This window comes from Callorhinus ursinus, unplaced genomic scaffold (assembly GCF_003265705.2).
Source record: "Callorhinus ursinus isolate GAN/ISIS: 27379988/994484 unplaced genomic scaffold, GSC_fseal_2.0 scaffold71, whole genome shotgun sequence".
Taxonomy (NCBI): Eukaryota; Metazoa; Chordata; class Mammalia; order Carnivora; family Otariidae; genus Callorhinus; species Callorhinus ursinus.
The window spans coordinates 3,983,184-4,007,032 of NW_027397133.1; the positions used below are offsets into that span (position 1 = coordinate 3,983,184).

Consider the following 23,849-nt stretch of genomic DNA (forward strand, 5'->3'; position numbering starts at 1 on the left):
CCCAGGAAACAGGGAGACTTAGACCTACCTCACTCGTAAGAATTTACCCAGTCAGAAAATATTTATTGAGCACCTGCTGTGTGCCAGGCACGCGGGACCCAGCAGTTAACAGGACAGACGAAACTCCCTGCCCTGAGTTCTAGGGAAGGGTGTCAGTTCGGTCATGTACACAATAGGTTTTGCACAAAACTTGGCACAGAGTGAGTGCTAGATAAATATTAGCTCTTCCTTTACAAATATGTACTGAGGCCCTGCTCTGTGTCCAGCCACTGCCCTGCCTCACAGACAGTAGAGTACAGCCATGACAAGACAAGCCTGGCCCCTGCCCTCACACGGCTCACACCCACAGAGAGAGGACAGCCAAAAATCAAATAATGACATAAACACCCACATAAATATGGTCTACGATGTTATGAGCCATGAGCTTAGGAAGTTAGGGAGGGCTTCATGGAAGGCGTAATATTTGATCTGAGATCTAAAGGATGCAGTAATTGGGCGAAGAATAGAAGGAAAAGCATTCAGGCAGAAGGATCAGCATATGCAAAGGTCCTGAGGCTGTCTCCTCAAGTGAGATTACTTCAAAGTCAGCACAATGCCCTACAGAGTCCCCACGCAATTAGCCCCCCCACCCTCCGCCGCGCCACTCTGCTACAACTGTACTGGCCCTGTTTTCCTCAACTAAGATATACTCCCACCTCCAGACCTTTGCATTTGTTCCCTCTGCCTGGAATGCTCCTCCCCCGGAAATTGTCACGGCTCACTCTCTCACTTCCTTCAGGTCTTTGCTCAAATGTCGCCTTCTCCATGAGACCACTCTTAATCATACTACTTAAAATTGAAATCCCCCCCACCCCCAAGTTCCCTTTCCCTTTGCATGCATTATTTTTTCCTGGAAGCACTTAGCTTCCTCTCTCACGCCCCTTCTTGTATTTGCGTCTTTATTCTGGACTGTGTCCCCCGCTAGAACGTCAGCACTGTGACAGCAGGGATTTCTGTTTTTGTTCACAGTTGTGTCTCCAGCTCCTAGGACAGTGCCTGGCATTGACTCTGCGTTCAGTAAATCTTTGTTATGTGTATGAAGGACAGAATGAACCAAAAGACCGTGACCGTGGCTGGAACAGGATGTGAAGCCAAGTGTGGTCTGAGATGAGGCAGCGGTCAGACCCCGCAGAGACTGGAGCATAAGGTGAGGAGCTTGCTCTTTCTCGGAAGAGCACTAGGGAGCCATGGATGAGTTGGGAGCAGAGGGAGGCCAGGGTCAGATTCGTGCTTTGGGAAGATCCCCTAGCTGATGCGTGGAGGTTTGGGGTGGAGCTCTGGTGACTGACAATTGTGCTGGACGATGAGAATGGTAACCTAAAGAAGCCTAGCAGTTGTCTCACTCTGTGGAGGGTCTGCAGCACCAACGTCGCGTGATGGCGGACGTTTCTCGAGCGTTTACTACCAATCAGGTCTTGTGCTAATAAGCTTTTCCTGTGCTGCCCCTCCACAGATCCTGAAAACATCTCCTTAAGGTAAGAACTATTATAACAGGTCCTAAGTCTTTCCCAAAGCCACACAGCTGGGAATGACCAAGGAAGGGCAAGCCCAAATCGTAATCAGACACAGGCTTTGGGAGGCCTAGCCTGGGCCTGGACTCAGCTTCCACCCCAAGGTGCAGCTTTGGCAAGCCCCTGCCTCCCTGGGGGCCTCTCCCCCCCAACCCCCCAGTGCCGCTGAGAGCAGGGAAGGGCTGTCTGTCTTTACCAAGGTCTGGTCCAGCCACTGACAGCGCCCCCCTCCCACCTTTTGGATTGCCCCGCCCCTCCCCTCTCTCAGCCATCTGGGGCACCTGCTTGGGGAGAGAGGGACACAGGGCTGTGCTACTCACGCAGGGGCTCATTCAGTTCCAGGAGGTGGGTGCTGGCATCCTGCTGGCTCCCTGGGGCTGGCCCTCCTGTCAGAAGGAAGCTCTGCAGGAGAAAGACAAAGCTGCCACCACCACCGTCGTCACTGTCACTGTCCCAGGAGGTACAACAGTGCGGCTGTGGTTCAGAGCGTGGCGGGGCCCAGCGGCCGCGGACGGGCTGTCTGACTGTGGGTGAAGCCAGCGTCCTAGATCTCCTCCGTGTGTCCCCGCCAGAGCCTTGTCCTGCCCTTTGTCTGTGCCCCAGCAGGTGGACCGTGCATGTGGGCTCCAGAATCACGGAGTCCTGGCTCCATGTGCTCCTGCTGGGTTCGCCAAACAGGAGATGCCAGCAGGAGGGGGGAGGAAGCAGTGCTATGTGGTCCAGCTGCTTCTCTGCGATGTGCCACCTCTTGCTGATTCCCAGTGTGCTGCCCACACCTTTGCCAGTCCTGCTTTTACTTAGTTATTTTTTAAAGATTTTATTTATTTATATATTTATTTGACAGAGAGACACAGCGAGAGCAGGAACACAAGCAGGGGGAGTGGGAGAGGAGAAGCAGGCTTCCCGCGGAGCAGGGAGCCCGATGCGGGGCTCGATCCCAGGACCCCGGGATCACGACCTTAACGACCAAGCCACCTAGGCGCCCCAGTGGTCCTGCTTTTAAATGCTCCTCAACGCCCCCATGTGCGCGTGCTCTTTCCTGCCCAGACTCTGACCAATGCAGTTGCTCGTCCTCTCTTGTGCAAATGTGACTGTGAAGAATTAACGATCAGGGCAACAGTATCTGAAGAGTGGTCGTGGGGATGAAAGAGTTTAATGACGCAAGGCATTTCGCGCAGCGTCTGCCGCAAGGTAGACACTCGGTAACTATCAGCTGTGGATACCATCACACTCCTCTCGCGTTCAAATAGCCCTGCTCCGAGTGAGGAGCCAGAGAGCCACGGAAGGTCCTGGAGGGAGGCCTGGTGGCAGGGGCGCAGCCTAGGCTGGGTTTTGGAAAGGGCGTCCTGGTTGCCGTTGTGCTGAAAGGACAGCAGGAGCGAGATGGAAGCAGGGAGATGGGGGAAGGAAGGGGACGGGGGATGTTGCGTTTGCTTGGTGGTTTTTATACGGTTCATCAATAGCCACTAAGGATCGGCCTGTTTTCATGTGCTTCTCATGAGTCCTGTGAGATGTAACCATCCCACTGCCCAGATGAGGAAACTGAGGTTCATGGTGGTCCCATCACCTGCTCAAGGTCTCGCAGTTACTAGGTGGCAGACCTGGGACTTGAACCCAAGTCAGTCTGACTTCAGTGTCTGGACTCTTAATGCTACACTAATAATCCGAGGCCAAGAACTGTTCTAGGTTTGGGAGGGAGGCCCACAGGAGAAGTTGCTATACATACTAGCCTTTGTCATTTCCCCCCTTTACCCTGCTTAATTTTTCTTCTTAGAACTTACCACCAACTTATATGAATTTGCAGAGCCTTTTCATACCCATGACCTGAGCTAGCAATTCAGGGTCCTAGCCTCACCTGGATGACTCACCTTCCATTTGACCTTCAGCCAGGCCCTGCCTCTCTGATTTTCCCACCCGTAAAACAGTAGGTTTAAGCCCACTAGGTTCTGAGGGCCAGAGAATCCCACAAATCCCCCAACATACCAGGCTGAGGGGAGGCAGCAGGAAATTTTCGGGCTCTGGGCTGGGGGACCGTTTGGGGGGTCTCACTCCCAGCAGCTCCACCCCCTCGGCTTCGTCCTCTGAGCTCTGAGCCAGGGTCCTGGAGGGAAACAGGTCAGAATCTCAGAACACAACAAACCTGAGCAGGTGTGGGCACCACTGTAAGCAGGTGATGAGCACTCATTCACTCTCCCAAGTGCCTGTTTATTCCTTTACTTGTATATCTACCTATCCTTCTATCCATCAGCCATTCATCCACCCATCTATCCACCTACCCATCCATCCATCCACCCATCATCCACCCACCCATCCGTCCATCTACCCATCCATCCACCAATCATCCGTCCACCCGTCCATCCATCCATCTATCCACACATCCACCCACCCACCCACCCACCCATCCATCCATCTACCCATCCATCCATCCATCATCCACCCACCCATCCACCAATCATCCATCCACCCGTCCATCCATCCATCCATCCATCCATCCACCCACCCCCCCACCCACCCACCCATCCGTCCATCTACCCATCCGTCCGTCCATCCATCCATCCATCCATCCACCAATCATCCATCCACCCGTCCATCCATCCATCTATCCATCCATCCACCCACCCACCCACCCATCTGTTCATCCATCTGTCCATTCATCTGTCCATCCATCCATCCATCCACCCATCCACCCACCCATCCGTCCATCTACCCATCCATCCGTCCATCCATCCATCCATCCACCCATCCACCCACCCACCCACCCATCCATCCATCTACCCATCCATCCGTCCATCCATCCATCCAGCCACCCCACCCACCAATCCATCTTCCCATTCATCTATCCAGTGATCCATCTGCCACCCACCCACTCACCGTCCATCCATCTACCTACTATATTCATTAATTCCCTCCCTCCCTCATTCAGTAAGCCTTTATCAGGCACCCACTGTGTATCAGGCACCCACTGTGTATCCAGCACGAAGCTGAGAGCTTTGGGAAATAATGAGATGTATCCATAAAACCTCATAGGGATAGTAAAGGAACCATTCTGGACACTAAATGGGCACATGCCTGCAACGTGGACAGCAAAAGCTTGAGTATTAGTAATTTAATGTCTCTGGAAGGACATGGACCCTCTGAAATTATATGCAAAATTGTGCATCTGTACGTATGTGTAAATGTTCTTGGGAAAGAGTCCATAGCTTTCAACAGATTCTCAAAGGTGTTAGGAAACTTGGTTCTAGACAGTTTCTTTGACACTGTTGCAATGTTCTCTTAACTGTGACAAAAATCCTGACAAGGCCAGATATAAATATGTTGTAAAGGAGAGGGCCCTACTGGACCGGTGGGATTTGGATAAACGAGGAGAAGAGTGGAGGGCACTCCAGGGGGCACAGCCGAGGCAGAGCCGGAGGTTGGAACAAACATGGCATGGGCTGGGGATGTGGCCTGGCTGGAGCAGAGATCAGCAGGTCAGCAGGAGGAAAGATGAGGGATGGGGCTGAAACAGGAGGCAAAAGCAAGACAGGGGGTCACTCCCTTTATATCCTCCGGCTACTGTGGCTCACCTCTTCCGAGCCCCAGCCATGGGGGAGGGTGCCAAGGGGTCCCCTCTGGAAGGGCTGGAGCAGCTCAGCCGGGGGTCACTCCCCCAGCGGGGCAGCAGGGAGGGCTCAGGGGTTGGGGGCGACAGGCCATGGAAGCTCCGAGCACGGGGCCGGGGGACAGCGCCTGGAGGTCTGTGGAAGGCCCTGGGTAGCTGCTCGCTGGAGTTGAGCTGGAAGTCATCATCCATGGAGATGTAGGGGGCCAGCATCTCCAGATCCAGAGCATCGACGTCCTGCGGGAGGCAGGAGGAGGTTAAGAGCAAGGGCCTCAGCCTCAGGTGGGCCTGAGCTGGACTCCCAGCTCCACCACCTCTGAGTTGTGTGCCCGAGGTCAAGAGTCTGAGCTTCACTTTCCTCATCTGTAAAATGGGTAGAAGGACTCTGTGTAGCCAGTCACCAAGATGGCCCCCAAGGATCCTCGCCTCTTGGTATCTGAGCCCTAGTGTAATCCCCCACTACAGCAACTGGGGTTGAGCTGGGAACAATAGGCTATTGAGGAGATGACAGTGTGGGACTCCCAACATTAGGTTATAAAGATACCATGGCTTCTGTTTTTGCTGCAAACTCTCTCGGGTCACGTGCTCTGGGGGAAGCCCTACAGAGGGGCTCAAATGGCAAGAAACTGAGACGTCCTGCCAACAGATGAGTGAGTGATCTTAGACGCGCATCCTGTAGTCCCTTGCAAGCCTTCAAGTGATGGCAGCCCTGGGTGATGACATCTCGATTGCAACCTCGAGAGAGAGACCCGGAGCAAACGCCACCCCGCTAAGTGGCTCCCAGGCCCCTGATCCCCAGAAATTACGTGAGGTTGTACATGCTTGTTATTTTCAGTTTTAGGGGAATTTGTTACCCACAAACAAATGACAGGTAGGATTTTGATCCCAAGAGTGGGGTGCTGCCCTACGGCTTTGGCACTGGGCAGGGGGTGGGGGCTGGAAGGGCTCTGGAGAGCCTGTCGGGGCCTAGACTGCCTTGAACAAACAACGTGAAGCATGAGGAGCTGGCCCGTGAGGGCATAAAGGGAGGTGAGGAATGCGTGACCAGAAGTCTGAGGAAAGGAGGTTTTTGTTGTGTGGTGGCTAAAGTTTTAGTGTCGCGTGCGGTTTTGTGGAACTCAGAACAGGTAACTAGTGAGCCAGGCGATCCAGCTACAAGATTCCCAGCCCGAGTGCTGAACGGCTGCCTGATTTCTTCTTGCCACTTGGAGTAAAGGCAAGTGGAGAGAGGAGCTGAAGGAGAAATGTGAAACACGAAGGAGCTGGGGACTTGAAGGTCTGGAAGATTCTCAACCTCGCCGTTCAAATGAAGAATTAACTTTACCCAAAACGAGGTGCAGCCTTTGCCCCAGCTCCTTGGGATTTCCTGAGTGACAGGCGTCTTTGCTCCTCATGGTGAGCCTCTGGGGCCACATCTGACAGCGAATGCCAACAAGATGACTCAGGCTGGGGGGCTGGCTGTGCCCAAAGAGCCAACCATGTGATGAGAGGATTGGGGCCACATGAGATGAGCCTAACCCCCAGGAGAAGCGTGTGTGTTGGGGAGATGAAGATCAAGGTCAACTGCATGGGCAAGAATTCAGCCATGCCTACATAATGACCCTTAACTGAAGACTCTGGACACCTGGGGCACCTGCCTGGCTCAGTGCGTTGTGTCTGCCTCTTGGTTTCGGCTCAGGTCATGATCTCAGGGATTGAGCTCCACTTCAGGCTCTGAGTTCAGCAGGAGTCTGCTTGGATATTCTCTCCCTCTGCCCCTCCCCCTGCTCACGCTCTCTCTCTCTCTCTCTCTCTCAAATAAATAATAAATCTTTAAAAAACAAACAAACAAACTCTGGACACCACAACTTGGGTGAGCTTCCTGGTGTGGCAATACGCCATGTGTGCTGCCGGGAGCATGACATGTCGCCAGGGTCATGAAAGTTTTGCATTTGGGACCCTCCCAGTCCCAGATTCCACCCTATACATTTCTTCGTTTGGCTGTAATATTCTTTTGAAGTAATAAAACTATCATCATTAAGTCCAGTGCTGTCCTAAGTTCTAGAGCTACTTCTAGCAAATTATTGAGACTGAGGGAGTCAGTGGGAATCTCTGAATTTGTAGGCAGCTGGTCTATAGTGAGGGTGGCCCTGGGCAACCCCTCCCACCCTGAGCTTGCAGCTGATGCTGGAAGTCTCGGACAGACGTGGCAGACGAGAGGACTGCGGCCCTCACCTTGGGTTTCGCTGACCCTGGGAACTCCCCAGGTGGCAAAGGATGTAAAAACTGAGCAGAGAAGAGCACTCTTGGGAGGGCATGGTCTAAAGATGAGGCCCAGGGTATGACTATAAAATTCTTTGTTAAGGAAGATCAAAGTGTTGCCTAGAATATCCCTTAGTCAGACAACGGCACTTTAGAGTTTAAGGATGTGCCCCACATACCCTCTCAATCAGACAACGGGGCTTCTGTTAAATTTCTGAGGACTGTCACTCAGCATCTCAGCAAAAGCCCAAAGCAGAGAAGGGCTTATCTCAAAGAGATTGTGGGCATGACTTCTGTCTAAAGGAGTAACCTCCGAAGAGATTCACCTAAGACGCCTACATTTTTTTTTAAGATTTTTTTATAAGATTTTTTTAAAAGATTTTTTATTTGTTTATTTGACAGAGAGAGACAGAGCGAGAGAGGGAACACAAGCAGGGGGAGTGGGAGAGGGAGAAGCAGGCTTCCCGCCCAGCAGGGAGCCCGATGTGGGGCTCGATCCCAGGACCCTGGGATCATGACCTGAGCTGAAGGCAGATGCTTAACTGACTGAGCCACCCAGGCGCCCTTTTTTTAAGATTATTATATAAACAGTCCAAGCTGGAAGGGACAGAGATGGTACTAAATGAAGAGAGACCTTTGGGCCACCAAAGTTCCCTAACGAGAAAGAAGGTCATGAAAACCCTCTCAGCTGCAAATACACATTACCCTTTATGAAAAAGCAAGGAGGACTCCCAAGTGAGGAGCCCAGCGTCTACAGAGTGGAGACAAGAACCATGGAGAAAGGCCCTAGGAAGTAGTAGGAATGAGTTCCGATCAAGGAACTTCCCATAGTTGCCCAACCGGATTTCAAAACTGCTGTCGACCAGTGACACCTGTATGCGCTCCAGTCCTCTCCCTCTTTTTGAACAGGGGAATGCGTGGCCTTACTCTGTGCCTGTCCCACCACTGTATGCGGGGCATGTGGCTGGCGGCACATCACTTGTCTCAGGGGTGAGACCAACAGGGTGAGCGCTTCACGCCCAGACCTGATGTAGGTGATGAGGTTCCAGACATTAGGCTGATACTGTCATGGGAAGAGAATTTGGGGGCACTTGGGAGGGGGTGAGTGTGTTTTGCATGAGGGAGAGACATGAATTATTGGGGGCCCCAGTGATCCTTGCCTTCTGGTGTATGTGGATGCCTTCTGAATTGTACCAGGGTTGGTCTCTATGACCAATACAATACAGTGAAGTGACGGTGTGTTGCTTCTGAGATTAGGTTATACAAGACTGCATTTTCTGTCTTGGGCTCACTCTCATTATCTCCTGGGTTCCTTGCCTTCAGGGAAGCCAGAGAGCCTACGTGGTAAGGAACTGAGGCCTCCAGCCAGAGCCAACGAGGGACTGATGCCTGCCAACAACCATGTGTGTGAGCTTGGACGTGGATCCTCTAGCCCCACATGACTGTACCCCTGATGGAGAGCTTGACTTCAGTCTCACAAGAGACTCGGCAAAAACCATCCAGCTGAGCTGCTCCCAGATTCCTGAATCTCAGAAATGGTGTGACACAATAAATGTTAGTTGTTTCAAGGTGCTTGGTTTGGGGGTGATTTGTTATGGAGCAATAGATAACTACTACATCATGTTACTGTCATTCATCTAGCCGCTCAATCATCCAAACATTATCCATCCATCATCTATCCAATGAACCAGTGGCCTAACTACCCATCCAAACATCCATTACCCATCCCTCCATCCATCCGTCTAACCATCACCCATCCATCTGTCCCCCATCTTCCACCTAATGAATACAGTGGTCCATCCATCCATCCCTCCATCCATCCGTCTGTCTAACCGTCACCCATCCATCTGTCCCCCATCATCACCTAAAGAATATAATGGCCTTTCTATCCATCCATCCATTCGTCCCCTCAACCATGCTACCACCCTCTCTAAAGCTCAGATATGTCAGCCCCCAGAGCACAGAGGTAAAGACTGTTCCTTCCAGGCCAGCCCTTACCTGAGCTATATCTAGATCTGTCTCCACAGCCTCAAGGTCTTTCCCCGAGGCCAAGAGTTTGTGTGTATTCTCCATGTTCACGGGTGGTTCATCTGGGAGATCGGCCTGTGGGGAGAGAGTAGACACTTAAGGAAATCTGGAGTTTAGGAAACGTTAACAGTAAGATAGTGTGGACATCTGAGCTCAGGGGCAGAATTCAGGGTTAAATGTCAGATAGCTGGGACACCAAGGGGGTCAAACAGCAAAAGCAAATGAATTCTGGACCTGGGTGTTCAGAAGGTGGAAGTGGCCAGGGATAGATTGACAGGGAAAACTCGAAGATTCAAAGACCAAAGCCTGAGGCCAAGATATTCAGGCCCTCTCGGTGTCTGGAGTCTGGGTAAAATGATGCAGAGTCCGCTCTCCCAGGTGTACAGGTGACGTCAAAGGCCACCGTCTTATTTCTCTGGTGGAGAGAAGATCTGGGAGGCGTGGGGGGTTGGGGAAGGATGAGGAGAGTCAACACCAGATAATATGGGCCCCCGAGTCAGAGGTCACACTATCTGAACTCAAGTAAAAAAAAGTAACTGCTATGGTATATCGAGCACCTGCTAGGTATCAGGTGTCTACTAAGCGCTTCCCATGAATGATCGCAATGAACCCTCACTTACACCAATGAGATGGCTACTTGCTATGATCCTAATTTTATAGATGAAGACGCTGAGGGGCCACGTGTCCAGGGTAACATAGCTGGTAAGTGGCAGATTTAGGATTTGAATCCTGGTCTGTGTCATTTAAGACATTAGACATTCTTGACTCTGAGAGCCTGGATGATGGGTCACAAGCAGGAGGAGGGAGGGGTCACCCGTGCCAGTCCCCAGTGACCTAGGTTTTGGTCCAGATAACAGTTGAAGAATCTGGGATCTAGGTCTTAAAGGAACCCCATCTCACCCCAACCTTCCCACTGCACAGAGGGAGAAACTGAGGCCCAGAGAATAGCAAGATTCAAGCCAAAGGCCAAAGCAGCCTGGATGCTGAGGGTTTACTTGGGAGGGACGGCTTACTGGAAGAGGACTTTGGGGGCGCCGTGTGGCTGGGGGTGCGCTGGGGGTGGCGGCTCCTGAAGTCCCATCCAGGATAGGTGCCAGGAGGCGACGCAGGTCAGGGCTGCAGAAGCGGCGGGGGTCAGCGGCCAGGGTGGCCTCGCTCAGGGCAGGGGGGTGCAGGAAGGCCAGGATCCGGGGACCAGAGGCATCTACGGGACACACAGATGGGGAGGACACAGGATGGTTATCCAGGGCTGAGGGGCAGAGCCCTCCCCACCAACCCCAGGGAGCTTCGTTGACATTTTCTATAAACAGGGTGGAGGCTGTTCACAGTGCTGGGGAGCTGATTTCTGGAGAACCCTTGCGGGACCAGGTTCTATCCCTCCAGTTGCCAGACTGTGGTGAGACCCTGAAGGGTCCTAGAGGGGCCAGTGTGGGGTGGGGGGCACACAGTAGGCTGGGGAGAGTAGCAACTGCCCAATGATGGGGAAACGTTTTAGTATTTAAAATCAGCATGGCCAGACCAAGGCACACGACTGACCCGATTCTCCAATGGCACAGAGCAGCAATCAGCCACTCCGCTCCGGGGCGGGGGGGGCTTGCATATTAGGAGAAAAGACTGGCCCCAGGCCCTCAAGAAGGTTCTAAGTTCCCTGGAGGTGAGTTTTGAGCCAGAAAAGGAAAGGATACCAGTGACCCCCACACCACACCCAGGAGCATGGGCTGCCAGCAACAGCTTGAAGAAGGTGATGGCCTTGGAAGAACCAACTGGAAGAGAAACTCCTCCAGGATTGGAGGGGGGGGGGGTCAGGTGGGAAAGAAGGAAGAGGGAGAAAGGAGCCAGACCCAGGAGGATCAGGATTATTGGATGCCAGTGAGCAGTGAGGTGGGAGCAGGGAACCAGCTGAAGGGTGGGGGCAATGGGGAGCCATAGCAGGATTCCAAGCAGAGGAGCAACAAGACTGAAGCAATCATCCCAGGGACAGAGGAGAAGTGGAAGGACAGAAGAGAGAAGAGCATTCTGGGCAGAGGAAGCTGCCAGTGCACAGGCCGGGAGGCATGAGAGACTAGCATTCCGACAGCACTAAGGAAGCTGGGAGCTCAAAGTGAGTGAGAAGGGGAGGGAGGCGGGAGTCAGGTCACACAGGGCCTGGTGAGCCCCATTCTTAAAGCGTCTGGGCTTTCTGTCAAGCGTCCTGGGGCCGCAACCCCTCCCAGTCCCAGCCCTGCCCCATACCAAAGCTGTCCCCGGAATTAGGGGCGTCCTTCTGGGAAGGGGTGCCCCTCTGAACGGGTCTGCGAGAGTGTCTCTCCGTTTGCTCCAGGGACAGCACCACTCCGGTCTCCTCCACCCGGCTGGGGTATAGGGCAAAAAGGGGAGCGGAAGTCAGGGAGCGTCCTCGGGCCCCGGCCCAGGCAGCCCCCTTAGATGATGTCCCATCACAGGAGGTGATCTTGTTCAGGGGCAGGAGGGCATTGTGCAGAAAATAATTTGCCACATTTACTTGTTTCTTTTATGGATTTAATTTTGGTTGGATGCTTTTTATTACAATAGCATTTAAAATAAAGTTATGTGTGTCTTCCCAAGCTCTCTCTGTGGAAGGAGACAGGGGAAAAAAAAAAAAAAGAGTTGGCATTTAACACAGCTTGGATAGAAAGGGGAGATGGGTGGGGGGGAACGGGGAACAGAGGTGAGAGTCAAAAGGCATAAGAACGAAATATTCTCTTTATATTTACTTATAAACATACTCTTATAAATGATTGATGAATTATATGTATTTAACATTCTTACATTACCAAATATGAAGAATTCAGAGGGATATACTTTAATGAATAAGATTTTATTTATGAAGTTTCTATTCATAGACATTTTTCATATTCAAGGGAATGGATTTATAAATATATCCTTCTTATGCCCCCGCGCCTACCTTCTCCCCAGTCTCTAGCTGCGGAGACAACCCAAATGTTCCGAGCCCAATCGGCTTTTGGAGAATTGGCCAGGGGGCTGAAAACCAGGCCCTCGTTTGCATCTCATTTGCATAACAATACCCAGGCTAGCACATGGGTGGTCTTCCCACTGGCTCTTGGAGAAGCTACACCCCTTCCCCACCCTCACCAAACCCCTTCTGGGCTGGACCACCTCCCAGTTTAGGCTGGACCAAAGCCACACCTTCCCCTTTTTGAAAAAACGCCAGCATGCACCTGGCCCACATGTATACGCACGGTTCACGGGAGCACAAACAGGAGCACTCATATACATCCAAGTGTATACACAGACAGATGTGCACTCATAATCCCTATTCCCACGCTCACGCATGTGCATATTCGGCACATGAAGTTGACTCATTCGTTCATTCATTCGTTCATTCCATAAACATGTCCTAGACAACTAGTACTGTCTGGTGGCTAAGAGCAATGGACCTACAGCCAGCAGCCTGGGGTCAAATCCCAGCCGTGCCACTTAGAAGCTGTGTGACCTCGAGCCTGTGGCTGAACCTTTCTGCGCCTCATTTTCCTCCTCTGTAAAGAGGCAATATAATAATACCTCCTCCCAGGCGCCTGGGTGGCTCAGTTGGTTAAGCGTCTGCCCTCAGCTCAGGTCATGATCCCAGGGTCCTGGGATCGAGTCCCGCATCGGGCTCCCTGCTCATCAGAGAGTCTACTACTCCCCCTCTAATGCTCTTCCCTGCTCATGCTCTCTCTCTCTTAAATAAATAAGTAAATAAAATCTAAAAAAAAAATAATAATACCTCCTCCCCAGGTTATTAGGAGGCCTCAGTGGGCTAATACACATAAAATGCATAGAACTGTGCCTGGCAAATGGTGAGCTCTATGTAAGTATTTGCGATTCTTGTTTATTGAACAACTACTAGGTGCCAGGCGCTGTTCTAGGTGCTGAAGATTCAGCAGTGCCCTGTGTAAATGAGTTTTATTCTTATAAAGCAATTGCTCACTGCAATGGAGGGAGGCTTAGGTCTGGAAGGGGAGGAGTTTTTATACTACAAAGTATAAGCATCTGAGCACACACAAATAGCCACACAACTGCACACCACATAACGTACACATAACAAGGACAATTAATACCATACGCTCCTTATTTCACTGTAATTAAGTAAGCTATTCCTTCTTCACCCAAGTCTGCAAATGAAGATGAACGCTCCGGGCCTGCTCTTTGCTTAGAGTACAGAAGACTGAAACCACAGGGCCTGGCCATAGAAAGGCAAATCTCCACAATGAATAAAAGGAGTTTCCAGAAGAGGCGGGGGCAGGTCCCCTCTCCTTCGCAGTGACAATGGCGAGGCCCCTCTTGCTATGTGGACAAGTTATTCAGACTCTGATTTGGAAAGGTGTTAAAATGAGAACATTCCACAGACGATCAGTCTTGTTTTCTTGTGCCATACAAAGACTATGGATATTCCTGCTACCCGCTTTTTTTTTTTTTTTAAGTAGGTTCCACACCCAGCATGGAGCCCAACATGGGGCTTGAACTCACAACTGTGAGATCTCGAGACCTGAGCTGAGATCAAGAGCCAGATGCTTAACTGACTGGAGCCACCCAGGCTCCCGTCCCCACTTCCGTCTTCAAATAGAATCTGTCCTTGATCAAAAAGGAGTAGGGAAACACCTAAGGCTTTAGAAATTGATACCATGTCCTGGAAGATAATTTGCAAAGAAAAGCTGTAATTCTCTGTTTTCTGTGCTAATCTGCTGCCCCTTGTCACAATGTTGTCATGGTGAAAAACTTCTAATATGCTGAATGCAGTGGAGGACAGCCTGTGATTTACCACTGCACATCCATTAGAATGGTTAAAATTAAAAGCAAAGAAGACAAAAACAGACAACACAAAATGCTGGCAGCCATGCAGGAGAACGGGAACCCTCACATTGCTGGTGGGAAGGCAAAATGGTGCAGGCTTTTGGGAAAATGACCTGGTAGTTTCTTATGAAGTTAAATATACACTGACCATGCCTAGGTGTTTATCCAAGGGAAACGAAAACATGACCTCACAAAATCTTCTATGAGAATGTTTACAGTAGCTTTTTTTCGTAATCACCCGAAATAGGAACCGGCCCAAATGTCCTCCAACTGGCGAATGGATAAACAAACTCTGGTCTGTTCATATTCAAACCGTAGAACACCACTCAACATTAAAAAGGAGTGACTGTGATACACACAGCAGAGATCCATTTTAAATATATTATGCTAAGGGAAAGACGCCAGACTCAAAATGTTCCATCCTGCAGGATTCTGTGAACATGACATTCTGGAAAAGGCAAAATGCTAGGGGTCACAGAACAGCTCGGTGGTTGCCAGGGACTCGGGGTGGGGGTGAGGGGTGGTTAGGGGAGGTGGGATTCACTATGACAAAATATTTTTGGGTGATTCTCTATAGCTTGATTGTGGAAGTGATTACACAATCCCACGCCTTTGTCAAAACTCATAGTACCGTAGAGCAAGAAGTGAATTTATTATATGTAAATTACACTTCAATTTTTAAAAAGCAAAAAAGCCCCCATGATTCTGCTAGATTTCTTATTTTAATTTGGATATAGAGTACTTTTCAATTTCAGTGAACAGTACGCACACGTGCGTGGGTGTACACACACCCACGCACGTGTGCGTACATGCAGACACACCTGTGTGCACCCAGTCACACACGGTCTGCATACACGGCCATGTGAGCACTCCCTCTCACAGTCATGTGTGCGCACACACACCTAACCACACCCATGCAGACCAGACCCACGCACACCCCCTCCCACTTACCTGATCAGGAAGTGGACGCAGACGATACTCTCAGACTGGGGACCCCGGCCCCCTGACACCACTGTGGCCTGAGTCTGGGTCCACAGATAGCCACCACTCCGGGCCAGGAAGCGATACTGCCCCGTTACTGCCTGGCCCTTGCTCAGCACTGGGGAGGGGGACGGGGAGGGGTCAGGGCCATAGAAGGGGCAGATGGGGAGAAAAGGCGCTGGGGGCAGGGGCTTGGGTACCAGGGACCAGGGAAGAGAAGGTTCCTTGGGGCGTGGGGAGCAGGGAGCTGGAGTCGGGGTGTGGGGGGAGGCTCCCTGGAGCATGGGGAGCTGGGGAGCTGGTTTCAGAGTGCCAGGAAGTCTCACGTACGGGTGTGGATGCTCTGGCCAACAGCGTCCGAGTCCAGAGCGTGAATGTACTCGTAGGCGGAGCAGCCGATCAGATCATCAGGGCTGTAGCCAGCGACCTCCGCGATCCTGGGGTGGGTGCAGTGGGGCCCGGTCAGTTCAACTGGCTGAGGTGGAGGGTGGGGCTGGGGGATACAGGGATGAAGCCAGCAAGACAGAGACAGACAGGGTTGTAACAGAGAGAAAGGGAGAGTAAGAAAGAGAAAAGGGACTGTGACAGGCTGAACAATGGCCCTCGGAGAGGTCCGCCTCCTAATCCCGGGGACCTGTGACTACTACGACCTCTGCGGGGGGGGGGGGGGGGGCCTCTGCGGGGCTGATTAAGGGAAGGGTCTTGAGATGTGGAGCTTCACCTGGACAAGCCAGATGGGCCCCCTGTGGCGACAGGGGCCCTTACAGAGAGATTCGGAGAACAGGACACGTTCTGTGGAGGCAGATGGCAGGGCCATGGGTTTTGAAGATGGAGGAAAGGGCTCCAAACCAAGGAATGTAGGAAGATTCCAGAAGTGTTTAAGGCAAGGAGCCTCCAGAGCGCTGAGACGGTGAACGTGCGTTGTGCTGAGCCCCTTGGCTTGTGGTGATTGTTACAGACGCAGCAGGAAAGGGACAGGCGTGATGGGGACAGGGCGAGTAAAGAAAAGGAAGAGAGAGGGCGCCGGGGTGGCTCAGTTGGTCACGCGACTGCCTTCGGCTCAGGTCATGATCCTGGAGTCCCGGGATCGGGTCCCGCGTCGGGCTCCCTGCTCAGCGGGGAACCTGCTTCTCCCTCTGGCCCTCCCCCCTCTCATGTGCACTCTCTCTCTCTCTCTCTCTCTCTCTCTCTCTCTCATTCTCACTCTCTCAAAATAAATAAATAAGTCTTTAAAAAGAAAAAAGAAAAAGAAGAGAGAAAAGGAGCGGGGGAAGAGAAAGGAAGAAAGAAAACCAGAAAAAGAAAGATAGGAAGAAATGAATAAAATAAGACATAATAATGATGATAATGATTAAAAATATACACTTCTGGGGGTGCCTGGCTGGCTTAGTCGGTGGAGCATGTGACTCTTGATCTCAGGGTCATGAGTTCGAGCCCCACTGAATAAAAAAAAATTTTTTTCTTTTTTTTAAACACAGCTCTATAGTGTTCTGCACCAGGCAACACACTGGGTGCTCAGAACAACTGCTCTAAGGAGGTTCTGGTTTCACTCCACAGGACAGACCAGGAGAGCACGGTGCAGAGAGGCGCCCGCGTTTGGCCAAGGGTACACAGCCAGGCTTTAAACCCGAGCTGACGGAGCCCAGGCTTGCCACTCCCAAGCATGACTCCAGGGCGAGGGAAGGAGGGAAGACGCAGGAACATGAAGGGCTGAAGGGAGAGAGGGGGAGAGGGAGGAAGAGAAGGAGAGAGAAAGGGAAGGATGGGGGGGGCGATGAATAAGGACAGTGTGCTGAGTGCTGCCTTCCGTGTTGGGCACTGCGCTAACTGCTTTAGGCGCACCGACTCATTTAAGGAAAGCAACAGAAGGACAGGGAGGGAGTAATGAAGACTCAAAGGGGACAGGGAGAGAACCCAAGGTAAAAAGACCCACAGAGAATGCCAAGACGGACAGCCACAGAGACAGAGATAGATGGCATCAGAGAGAGATGGAGATGGACCAGAGGGAGAACCAGGGGGCGGAAGAAGAACCAGTGAGGGACCCTGGGCAGAAAGGAAGAGGAGCCGGGCCAGTGGAGGGGTGGGGGGGGCAGCGGGGCTCCTGCCCACCTCTCATCACAGTAGGTGAACTTCATGTCCAGGCTGTGGCGGCTGAGGAAGGCCCCCCGGCCTAGTGGGGGCTCCAGGCTGCCCGGGTGGGGGATGGCTTCACAGATGAGCACCAGGCATTGCAGGGGGGGCTCCAAGTTGGGGCTCCCTGCTGGGGAAGTCTGTGCAGGGGGCTTGTAGGCCCTCATGTGTCCAGAGCAGTGCAGCACCTGGTTGGGGTGAGGGGGGCAAGGCAGGGATGCACGTGGGCCTGGGGCTCCCATGGGGCTGGGAGGTATGTCTCTGGGGGCCCCACTGGGAGCTGAGAAGGAGAAACCTCTACCCTCCTCCAGGCCAGGCCCTGCCCACCTTCCAGGTGGCCGCCTTGAGGTTGAGGGTGCGCCCGCGGCTGGTGAGGGTGCTCTTCATGCGCAAGGAGAAGCACCGCTCGGTGGGAGCCTCCGGCTTCTTTTTGGACAGGCCTGGGGAGGGCCACGGGGAGGGGGGTGAGCAGGTCACCAGGAGGCTCTGGACAGGGCCCAGTTCCCTCCAGCACCCCGCCAGCCTCATTCCCCAGAGTTGAGACCTGGAACCAGGGAGCGGCCCCCACGGGGAGGGAATGCTCCTTCAGATACCCCAGGGCAGGGCCATGTCCCCTCTTCCATCTTCCTCAGTCCAGTCGTCCAGAGGAGGAGGGGATATGCTGAGGGGAGGGTGGAGCCTCAGCTTCTATAACCAGGGTCAGAGGCCTCTGAGGAACTCACTCTGCTGGGGGGTCAGGGCGTCCTGGAGCTCCTCTTGGTCACAGGGATGGATGAAATCAAAGATACTGTGTCCGATGAGCTCAAGCTGCCAGGGAGGGAAGCAGAGGGTGTCTGGGAGGAAGAGCACTTTCACCGGAGTTCTCCTTCCCATCCTCACCATCCCTGTGCTGATTCACGAGCCTGGATTACTTCACTAGTCCATTCATTCATTTGTTCATTCGTTCATTCATTCATTCACTCACTCACACGCTCACTGAGCAACCATGGCTTTAGCACCTGCTATAGCCAGGCCCCCTTCCAGATGGGTAGGCAGAGCTGTGACCACACAGACAAAATCCCTGCCTCTCAGAGCTTACTGGCTAGCAGGGTAGATGGTCAATAAGGAAACAAATAAAACAAAACAACACAGATATAAAACAAAATGGTAAGTATTAGGAAGAAAACTAGCGTAAGGCCATGAAATGATGGCATGCTATCTTAGAGGCCGTGGTCAGAGTCTGTGTCTTGAGGTGATATTTAAACAAATTGCTGAACCAAGCCAGGGAGGTGGTCATGTGGCTCTCTGGAGTGTTCTGAAAAGAGGGAACAGCAAGTGCAAAGGCCCTGAGGTGAGACCCCATTCAGATCCCACTGTTTGCCAAGCCAAAGATTCGGCAGGTTGTTTTAATTCAGGAAATGGGCATGGTGCTGGCAGGAGGGGGCCTCCACAGCTCACAGTCCGGTGGAGAGGGATCTCTCTCCTCTGACGGCACCTCCTGTAGCTGGATTCAAATCCTGGCTCTGCCACTTCCTAGCTTTGGGGCCTTGGGACATTCACCTCTCTGAACCCAAGAAGAGCTCAAGCTAACAGAGAAATTGGTACCAGGAGTGGGATAACAAGGAAGGAGAAAGGAATAGATGCCAACTATGGAGCCCATTTATGTGAAATAGGAGAAAGAACAATAACTCTCCTGTGGGGCATGCTGTATGGATTTGCTGAAATCAGTTCTCCCCTGTGTCTCCTGCCTTCCTGTCCCCAGACCGCTGCTCACACTCCTCTTCTCCCAACCAGGGCCCTGCACCCCTCCCTGTGGATGGACCCTCAGCCTCTAGTCTTATCCCTCCAACTCTACCTCTGTGGGAACCAAGAGGGAGCTTTTCAAATGGTAAATCCGATTCTGCCTCTCTCACAGCCTCTCCCCTGATGAAAATCCATCCACGGTTCCCCAGTGCCCTGGCAATAAACCTAATTTGGTCCTAAATTATCCAGCTCTGTTGACCTCTCTAGACTTTTTTCTCTCACCTTTCCCACTGCACTCTGCACTTAGCCAGGATAAACATCTTTATTTCCCCCCAATGCTCTGTTTTATCTCACCTCTGGGTCTTTGCATATTCTGTTCCCTCAGCCATGCACATTCCCAGTCTTCTCTGTTCCCATCCATTCCCCATAACTTCTGACTGGCTAAGTCCTTCAGGTTTCAGCTCAGATGTCTTCTTTTCCAGGAAGCCCTCGACTCCCCCTTGAGGCTGGCTCAGGTAACCCCCTTCCCCTGGCTCACAGGGCCCCCCTAGGCTGCCCCATCCCAGCCCTGACCCTTCTGCATCTTCCTGTCTGGTGACACATCTGTCTCCCCTCTGTGCTGTGAGCCCTGTAAAGGCAGGGCTAGGGCAGTCTCGGTCACCTCTGTATCCTGGCATCACCTGCACAGGGCCAGGCACAAAGCAGACAGCTCCTCTCACCTGACTGAGGCCCAGGTGTTTGCTGACATTCTCCGACAGGTAAGCCATGTCTCCCTCGGCAGTGAGCACCATGACGAAGCCCTCCAGGGCTTTCAGGTAGCAGGCATCCAGAGCTTCGCCCCCTGCTCCCACCTGGTTCCACTCCCCTGGTGTCCGCATCAGGGTGGATGGAGTGTCTCTAGTCAGCCACGGAGCCACCCTGGCTAGCCTCCCTCTGCCTTCCCTCACTCAGAAGAACTTGCAGGTGCCCCCAGGTGAGCAAGAATATATGCCAGTGGTTTGGGAGTCCCAAGGAAGGGGGCAGGGCCACCAATGATTATAATCCTCAGGGGGCAGGGCTTCCCAAGGGCACAGAATTCTAAGGAGGTGGGGGTCTCCCATGAGAATCAAATTCTAAGGGGGTGGGCCTGCTACGGGGACAGACCTCTAAAAGGATGGGATTCCCAGGGGTCAAAATTTAAGGGGCCAGGAGCTAGAGGGAGTCAGAATTCTAAGCGGGGGGCAAGCCTCCCAGGAGTTCAGAATTTCAGAATTCTTGGGGCAAGACCTTGTAGATGGGCAGAATTCTAATAAAGCAGGGACTCCCAGGTGACCTTGTAAATAAAATCTTTTCAGGGTCTCGGGGATTCCAAGGGGGGCTGTGTGTGTTTGTGTGTGTGTGTGTGTGTGTGTGTGTGTGTATGAAAGCCCCCTGCAGGGTAGAATTCTAACTGGGTGGGAATTCAAGAGAATGGCACTGAGGGGAGGGGAGGCAGACCTAGGGAGCTAGGGAGGGGACTCTCTCAAGTGGTCATTAAAAATTGGGCAGCTAAGCCTCGCAGGGATATTTACTGCAAGAAGGTCTCCCTGGGGACCGAATCCTACGGGTTGAAGCACCCAAGGGAGTTAGCGGGCCTCCAATTCCTTAGAATGCCAACCCGAAGGAGGTGGGGCTTCCCAAGGGGCGGGGCCTCGCACGTGATAGACCAGCGAGGGGGGCGGGGCCTCGCCAGGGAAGCCGCTCCCAGGGGGTGGGGCTCCGCCGGGAATCTGTGAAGGGGCGGGGCCTTGTCGAGGTGGGAATTCCCGGGGGCGGGGCTCACCTGCGGCGCAGAGGCGGTGCATGCGCAGGTAGCTGATGGTGAGGCGCATGATGGAGGCCTTGTCCAGGTGGGCGCTGACCCCGCGAGCGAAGGGCAGCGTGTGCGCCAGCTGGTACAGCACCTCGGTCTCCTGGCTGCGCCGGCTGCGGGCCGCATCCCGGGACTTCTCCTTGCGCAGCTCCGTGCTCGACCTGCGGGCATCGGCAGCGTTCACTGGCGGCGCCCCCGGAAGGGAAAGAGTTGGATGGGACATGCACGTGGGGCGCTGCCACATGGGGCCCGGGCTCCCAGAGGGCAGGGCCGCGACCGTGCAGGGCTCGCTGTGTGGCCCGGAGCTGAGTTCCCGGAGCTCTCTGGGCCTGCGAGGGTTATACTCCGGGGCAGCTCCTAGCCGCAGATTTTATCTGTCCCTGCGCCAGCCCAGGCTGCCCCCAGCGCCTCGCTCTCTAAGGCGTGCCCGGGGCCCGCGGTCCCCTCCCTGACTTATCTGCTGTTTGTTCCCCGGGCTTGGGACGCCTGGGGGACAGGGAGGCCTCCTGCTGGGAGGGGGCTGGCCGAGCTGGCCCCAAGCCAGGGAAGGGAGGGAACATGAAGATGTCAGCAGCCTCCGGGCCCCCTGCCCTCCAGCCTCCCAGAACCCCCTCTCCTGCCCTTTCCCCTCCTCAGCTGAGCTGAATCCTCAGAATCTTAGAACACAGATCTCAAAGTCCAACCACCCACCAACAGGGGCCCTGCCGATGTCATACAGCAAACCAACCCTAGTGTTCTCTGGAGCCAACAGCTAACCACTCACCCCTACCCTTTAATCCGCTTCAAATGTGGGATGGGGGGGAGGGGAAGAGGGATGAGGACTGTTTTGTCAGAAATATCTGCCACTTATCCAGCTTTTTTCCATCAGTGCCCTGTGCCAAGTGGGTAACTTACATTAACCCACTAAGAGCTCAGACAACCCCAGAAAGAAGGTAATAACGTGGATATCCCCATTGAACAGATGAGGAAACCAAGGCACAGAGAGGTTGTAGTGCTTGCTCCTAAGGAGTGAAGGCAGGTTTGAACAGTGGTCTGCCTGAGCTCTTCAGTTTTCTCTGTTCTATGGCCCTGGGTTTATCTCCAGGTTAGTGCTTCTCACTGTCTTAAATGTCTGAATCCAAACAACAGGTTTTGAAAAAAAAAAAAAAACCGGAGTATATTACATATAGTACAGTATGCATAATCTTCTGTATATTTATAATATTGATAAAACCGTTAATAAGCAGTTACGATTTGCTGAGCATGCATGGGTCTGGCCCTGTTCTAAGTACTCTGCCTGCGTGCACTCATTCAATCCCAGGACGCACCTTAAATTTCCACTTCACAAAGGGGACACCGGGGCTCCGAAAGGTAAAGTCCTTTGCCCAAAAAGTCACAAAGCTAGTACTGGCAGAGCCGGGATTTGAACTCGGGCAGTGCAGTTCCAAAGCCTTCCTTCTTCTCTCTGATCCCTTCCTTGTGACCCACCCCGGGGAAGCAGAACTCTAGGAAGGGAGGCTGTCCCTTCCAAAAACCAGAGGCCACTCCTGGGGATGGCATCAACCTCGGGGCCAAGCAGGAGACCTGCAGCCCCACCCACAGGCCTGATGGGGAGAGGGGAGGGGACTGTCCTGTCAGGCTGCAGATGGAAAAAACTCCATGCAACCAGTGGGAGGCACAGAAGGGGGCAGGCTGGGTGGAGGGGTGGAGGGAGCCAGCAGTCACCCCCATCCCCTCCCTCCTGGCTGGTGGGAGGCAGGGGCCTCCAGCCCTACTCTGCCCAGAGGACATTCCGTGCTGTCCTGTTCTGTTCCAGCCCTGTTTGTCTTCCTGCCCAGAGGGTGGGGGTGGGCGGGCCTCCCCGAGCCGGGGGCCCAGACAGAGGGAAGAGGGAGTGGGAGCGGGAGTGGGGGATGGGGGTGGGGCCGGCCCCCCACCTCCTGGGCAGCTGGGCTCAGCAATCCTCTCTGTGGCTGACTTCTCCCTCCATAGAAGGAGCCAGCTGGTGGCTGCACGGGACCCTCCTTCCAGCTCCCAGCCTGACCTCCGGATGTTCTTCTGACAGGAAGTCCTGGCTTCAGAGAAGCCTGGGTCTCCAGCCTTTCTTTCGTTAAACTGAGCAGGGATGAGTTCGCCCAGAGCAGGGTTCCAGTCTCGACTCCACTACGTAAGAGCTGTGTTACTTTGGGACAAATTGCAGGCCTTCCCTGAGCATAACGACACAACCCCACAGGGTTGTTTTAAAGATTACATGAATTCATATACGTCAAGGACTTAGGACAGGGCCTGGCAATTGGTAAGTGCCATGAGAAGGCTAAACTTTTTATTATTCCCTCTTTGTCGACATCAGGGACGGAAGGCTCCGGAGTCTCCTGCGCACTGGAGAGACCTGTGGGCTTTGGTGGTAACCCCGTGGTGTGGTGTGTGTACAAGACCTTCACACAGGCGCCCTGGAAGTAGACCAAAGCATCATGAGAGTAATCATCATGATCGCTTTGCTGTACTGAGCACTCAAGGAGCTAGAGACCCCCTTAAATCCTCTCAATAGCCCGATGCAGCAGGAAAAGTGGTCTCCCTTTCACAGGGCCTGAACCTGAGGCTCTGAGCAATGGCATCACTGGCCCAAGTAACCCAGCTGGTAATCAGGCCCCCCCCCCACCACACAGTGCAACTCTGTTCCACGCATCTCAGTGAGTCCCATGCTGTATCTACTTCTACCCAGAACACTGTCTGACTTGAGCACAGTTTATTGCAACCCGTGGGGTATCTTGCCCCTAAAGATCGGTTCCCTCACTGCTCCTTATTTTGATGTGGTGCAAGGGAGGGGAGGTATGACCCCCCATTCTCCAGGATATGTCACTGAGGCTCAGAGAGGCAGTCACTGGCCCAAGGCCACCCACCCAAGAAGCAGATGAGCGGGGATCTGAACCTGACTTTAGGGCCTCTGCTCTTAAGTGCATGCCTGGGTGGGCAC

The 23,849-nt window shown here is 53.2% G+C and overlaps 1 protein-coding gene and 1 long non-coding RNA gene across 7 annotated transcripts in view; one reads left to right on the plus strand and one right to left on the minus strand.

The window, feature by feature from the left end:
* Positions 1-9,254, plus strand: part of LOC112807078 (uncharacterized) — a 17,721-nt gene extending 8,467 nt beyond the window's left edge. Inside the window, exons 2-3 of the long non-coding RNA XR_003204011.2 lie at positions 1,009-1,186; positions 8,716-9,254. This is a non-coding gene — a long non-coding RNA (uncharacterized lncRNA). The remainder of the gene's footprint in view (positions 1-1,008; positions 1,187-8,715) is intronic.
* The window catches only part of HIF3A (hypoxia inducible factor 3 subunit alpha), a 29,068-nt gene that overhangs the window by 3,027 nt on the left and 2,192 nt on the right, over positions 1-23,849 (minus strand). The window contains exons 2-14 of one of the 6 annotated variants that reach the window (XM_025849723.2): positions 20,867-21,057; positions 19,785-19,930; positions 18,066-18,150; positions 17,671-17,783; positions 17,323-17,531; positions 15,544-15,650; positions 15,184-15,331; positions 11,653-11,771; positions 10,434-10,624; positions 9,391-9,495; positions 5,117-5,388; positions 3,534-3,651; positions 1,871-1,952 (exon numbers count right to left, since the gene is read on the minus strand). In XM_025849723.2, the coding sequence (XP_025705508.1) occupies positions 1,871-1,952; positions 3,534-3,651; positions 5,117-5,388; positions 9,391-9,495; positions 10,434-10,624; positions 11,653-11,771; positions 15,184-15,331; positions 15,544-15,650; positions 17,323-17,531; positions 17,671-17,783; positions 18,066-18,150; positions 19,785-19,930; positions 20,867-21,057 (1,886 nt within the window). Of the gene's footprint in view, positions 1-1,870; positions 1,953-2,753; positions 2,912-3,533; positions 3,652-5,116; positions 5,389-9,390; positions 9,496-10,433; positions 10,625-11,652; positions 11,772-15,183; positions 15,332-15,543; positions 15,651-17,322; positions 17,532-17,670; positions 17,784-18,065; positions 18,151-19,784; positions 19,931-20,866; positions 21,510-22,203; positions 22,374-23,849 lie in introns of those variants that run through there. The other 5 variants (XM_073886728.1, XM_073886726.1, XM_073886727.1 and 2 more) reach the window with 5 other exon arrangements.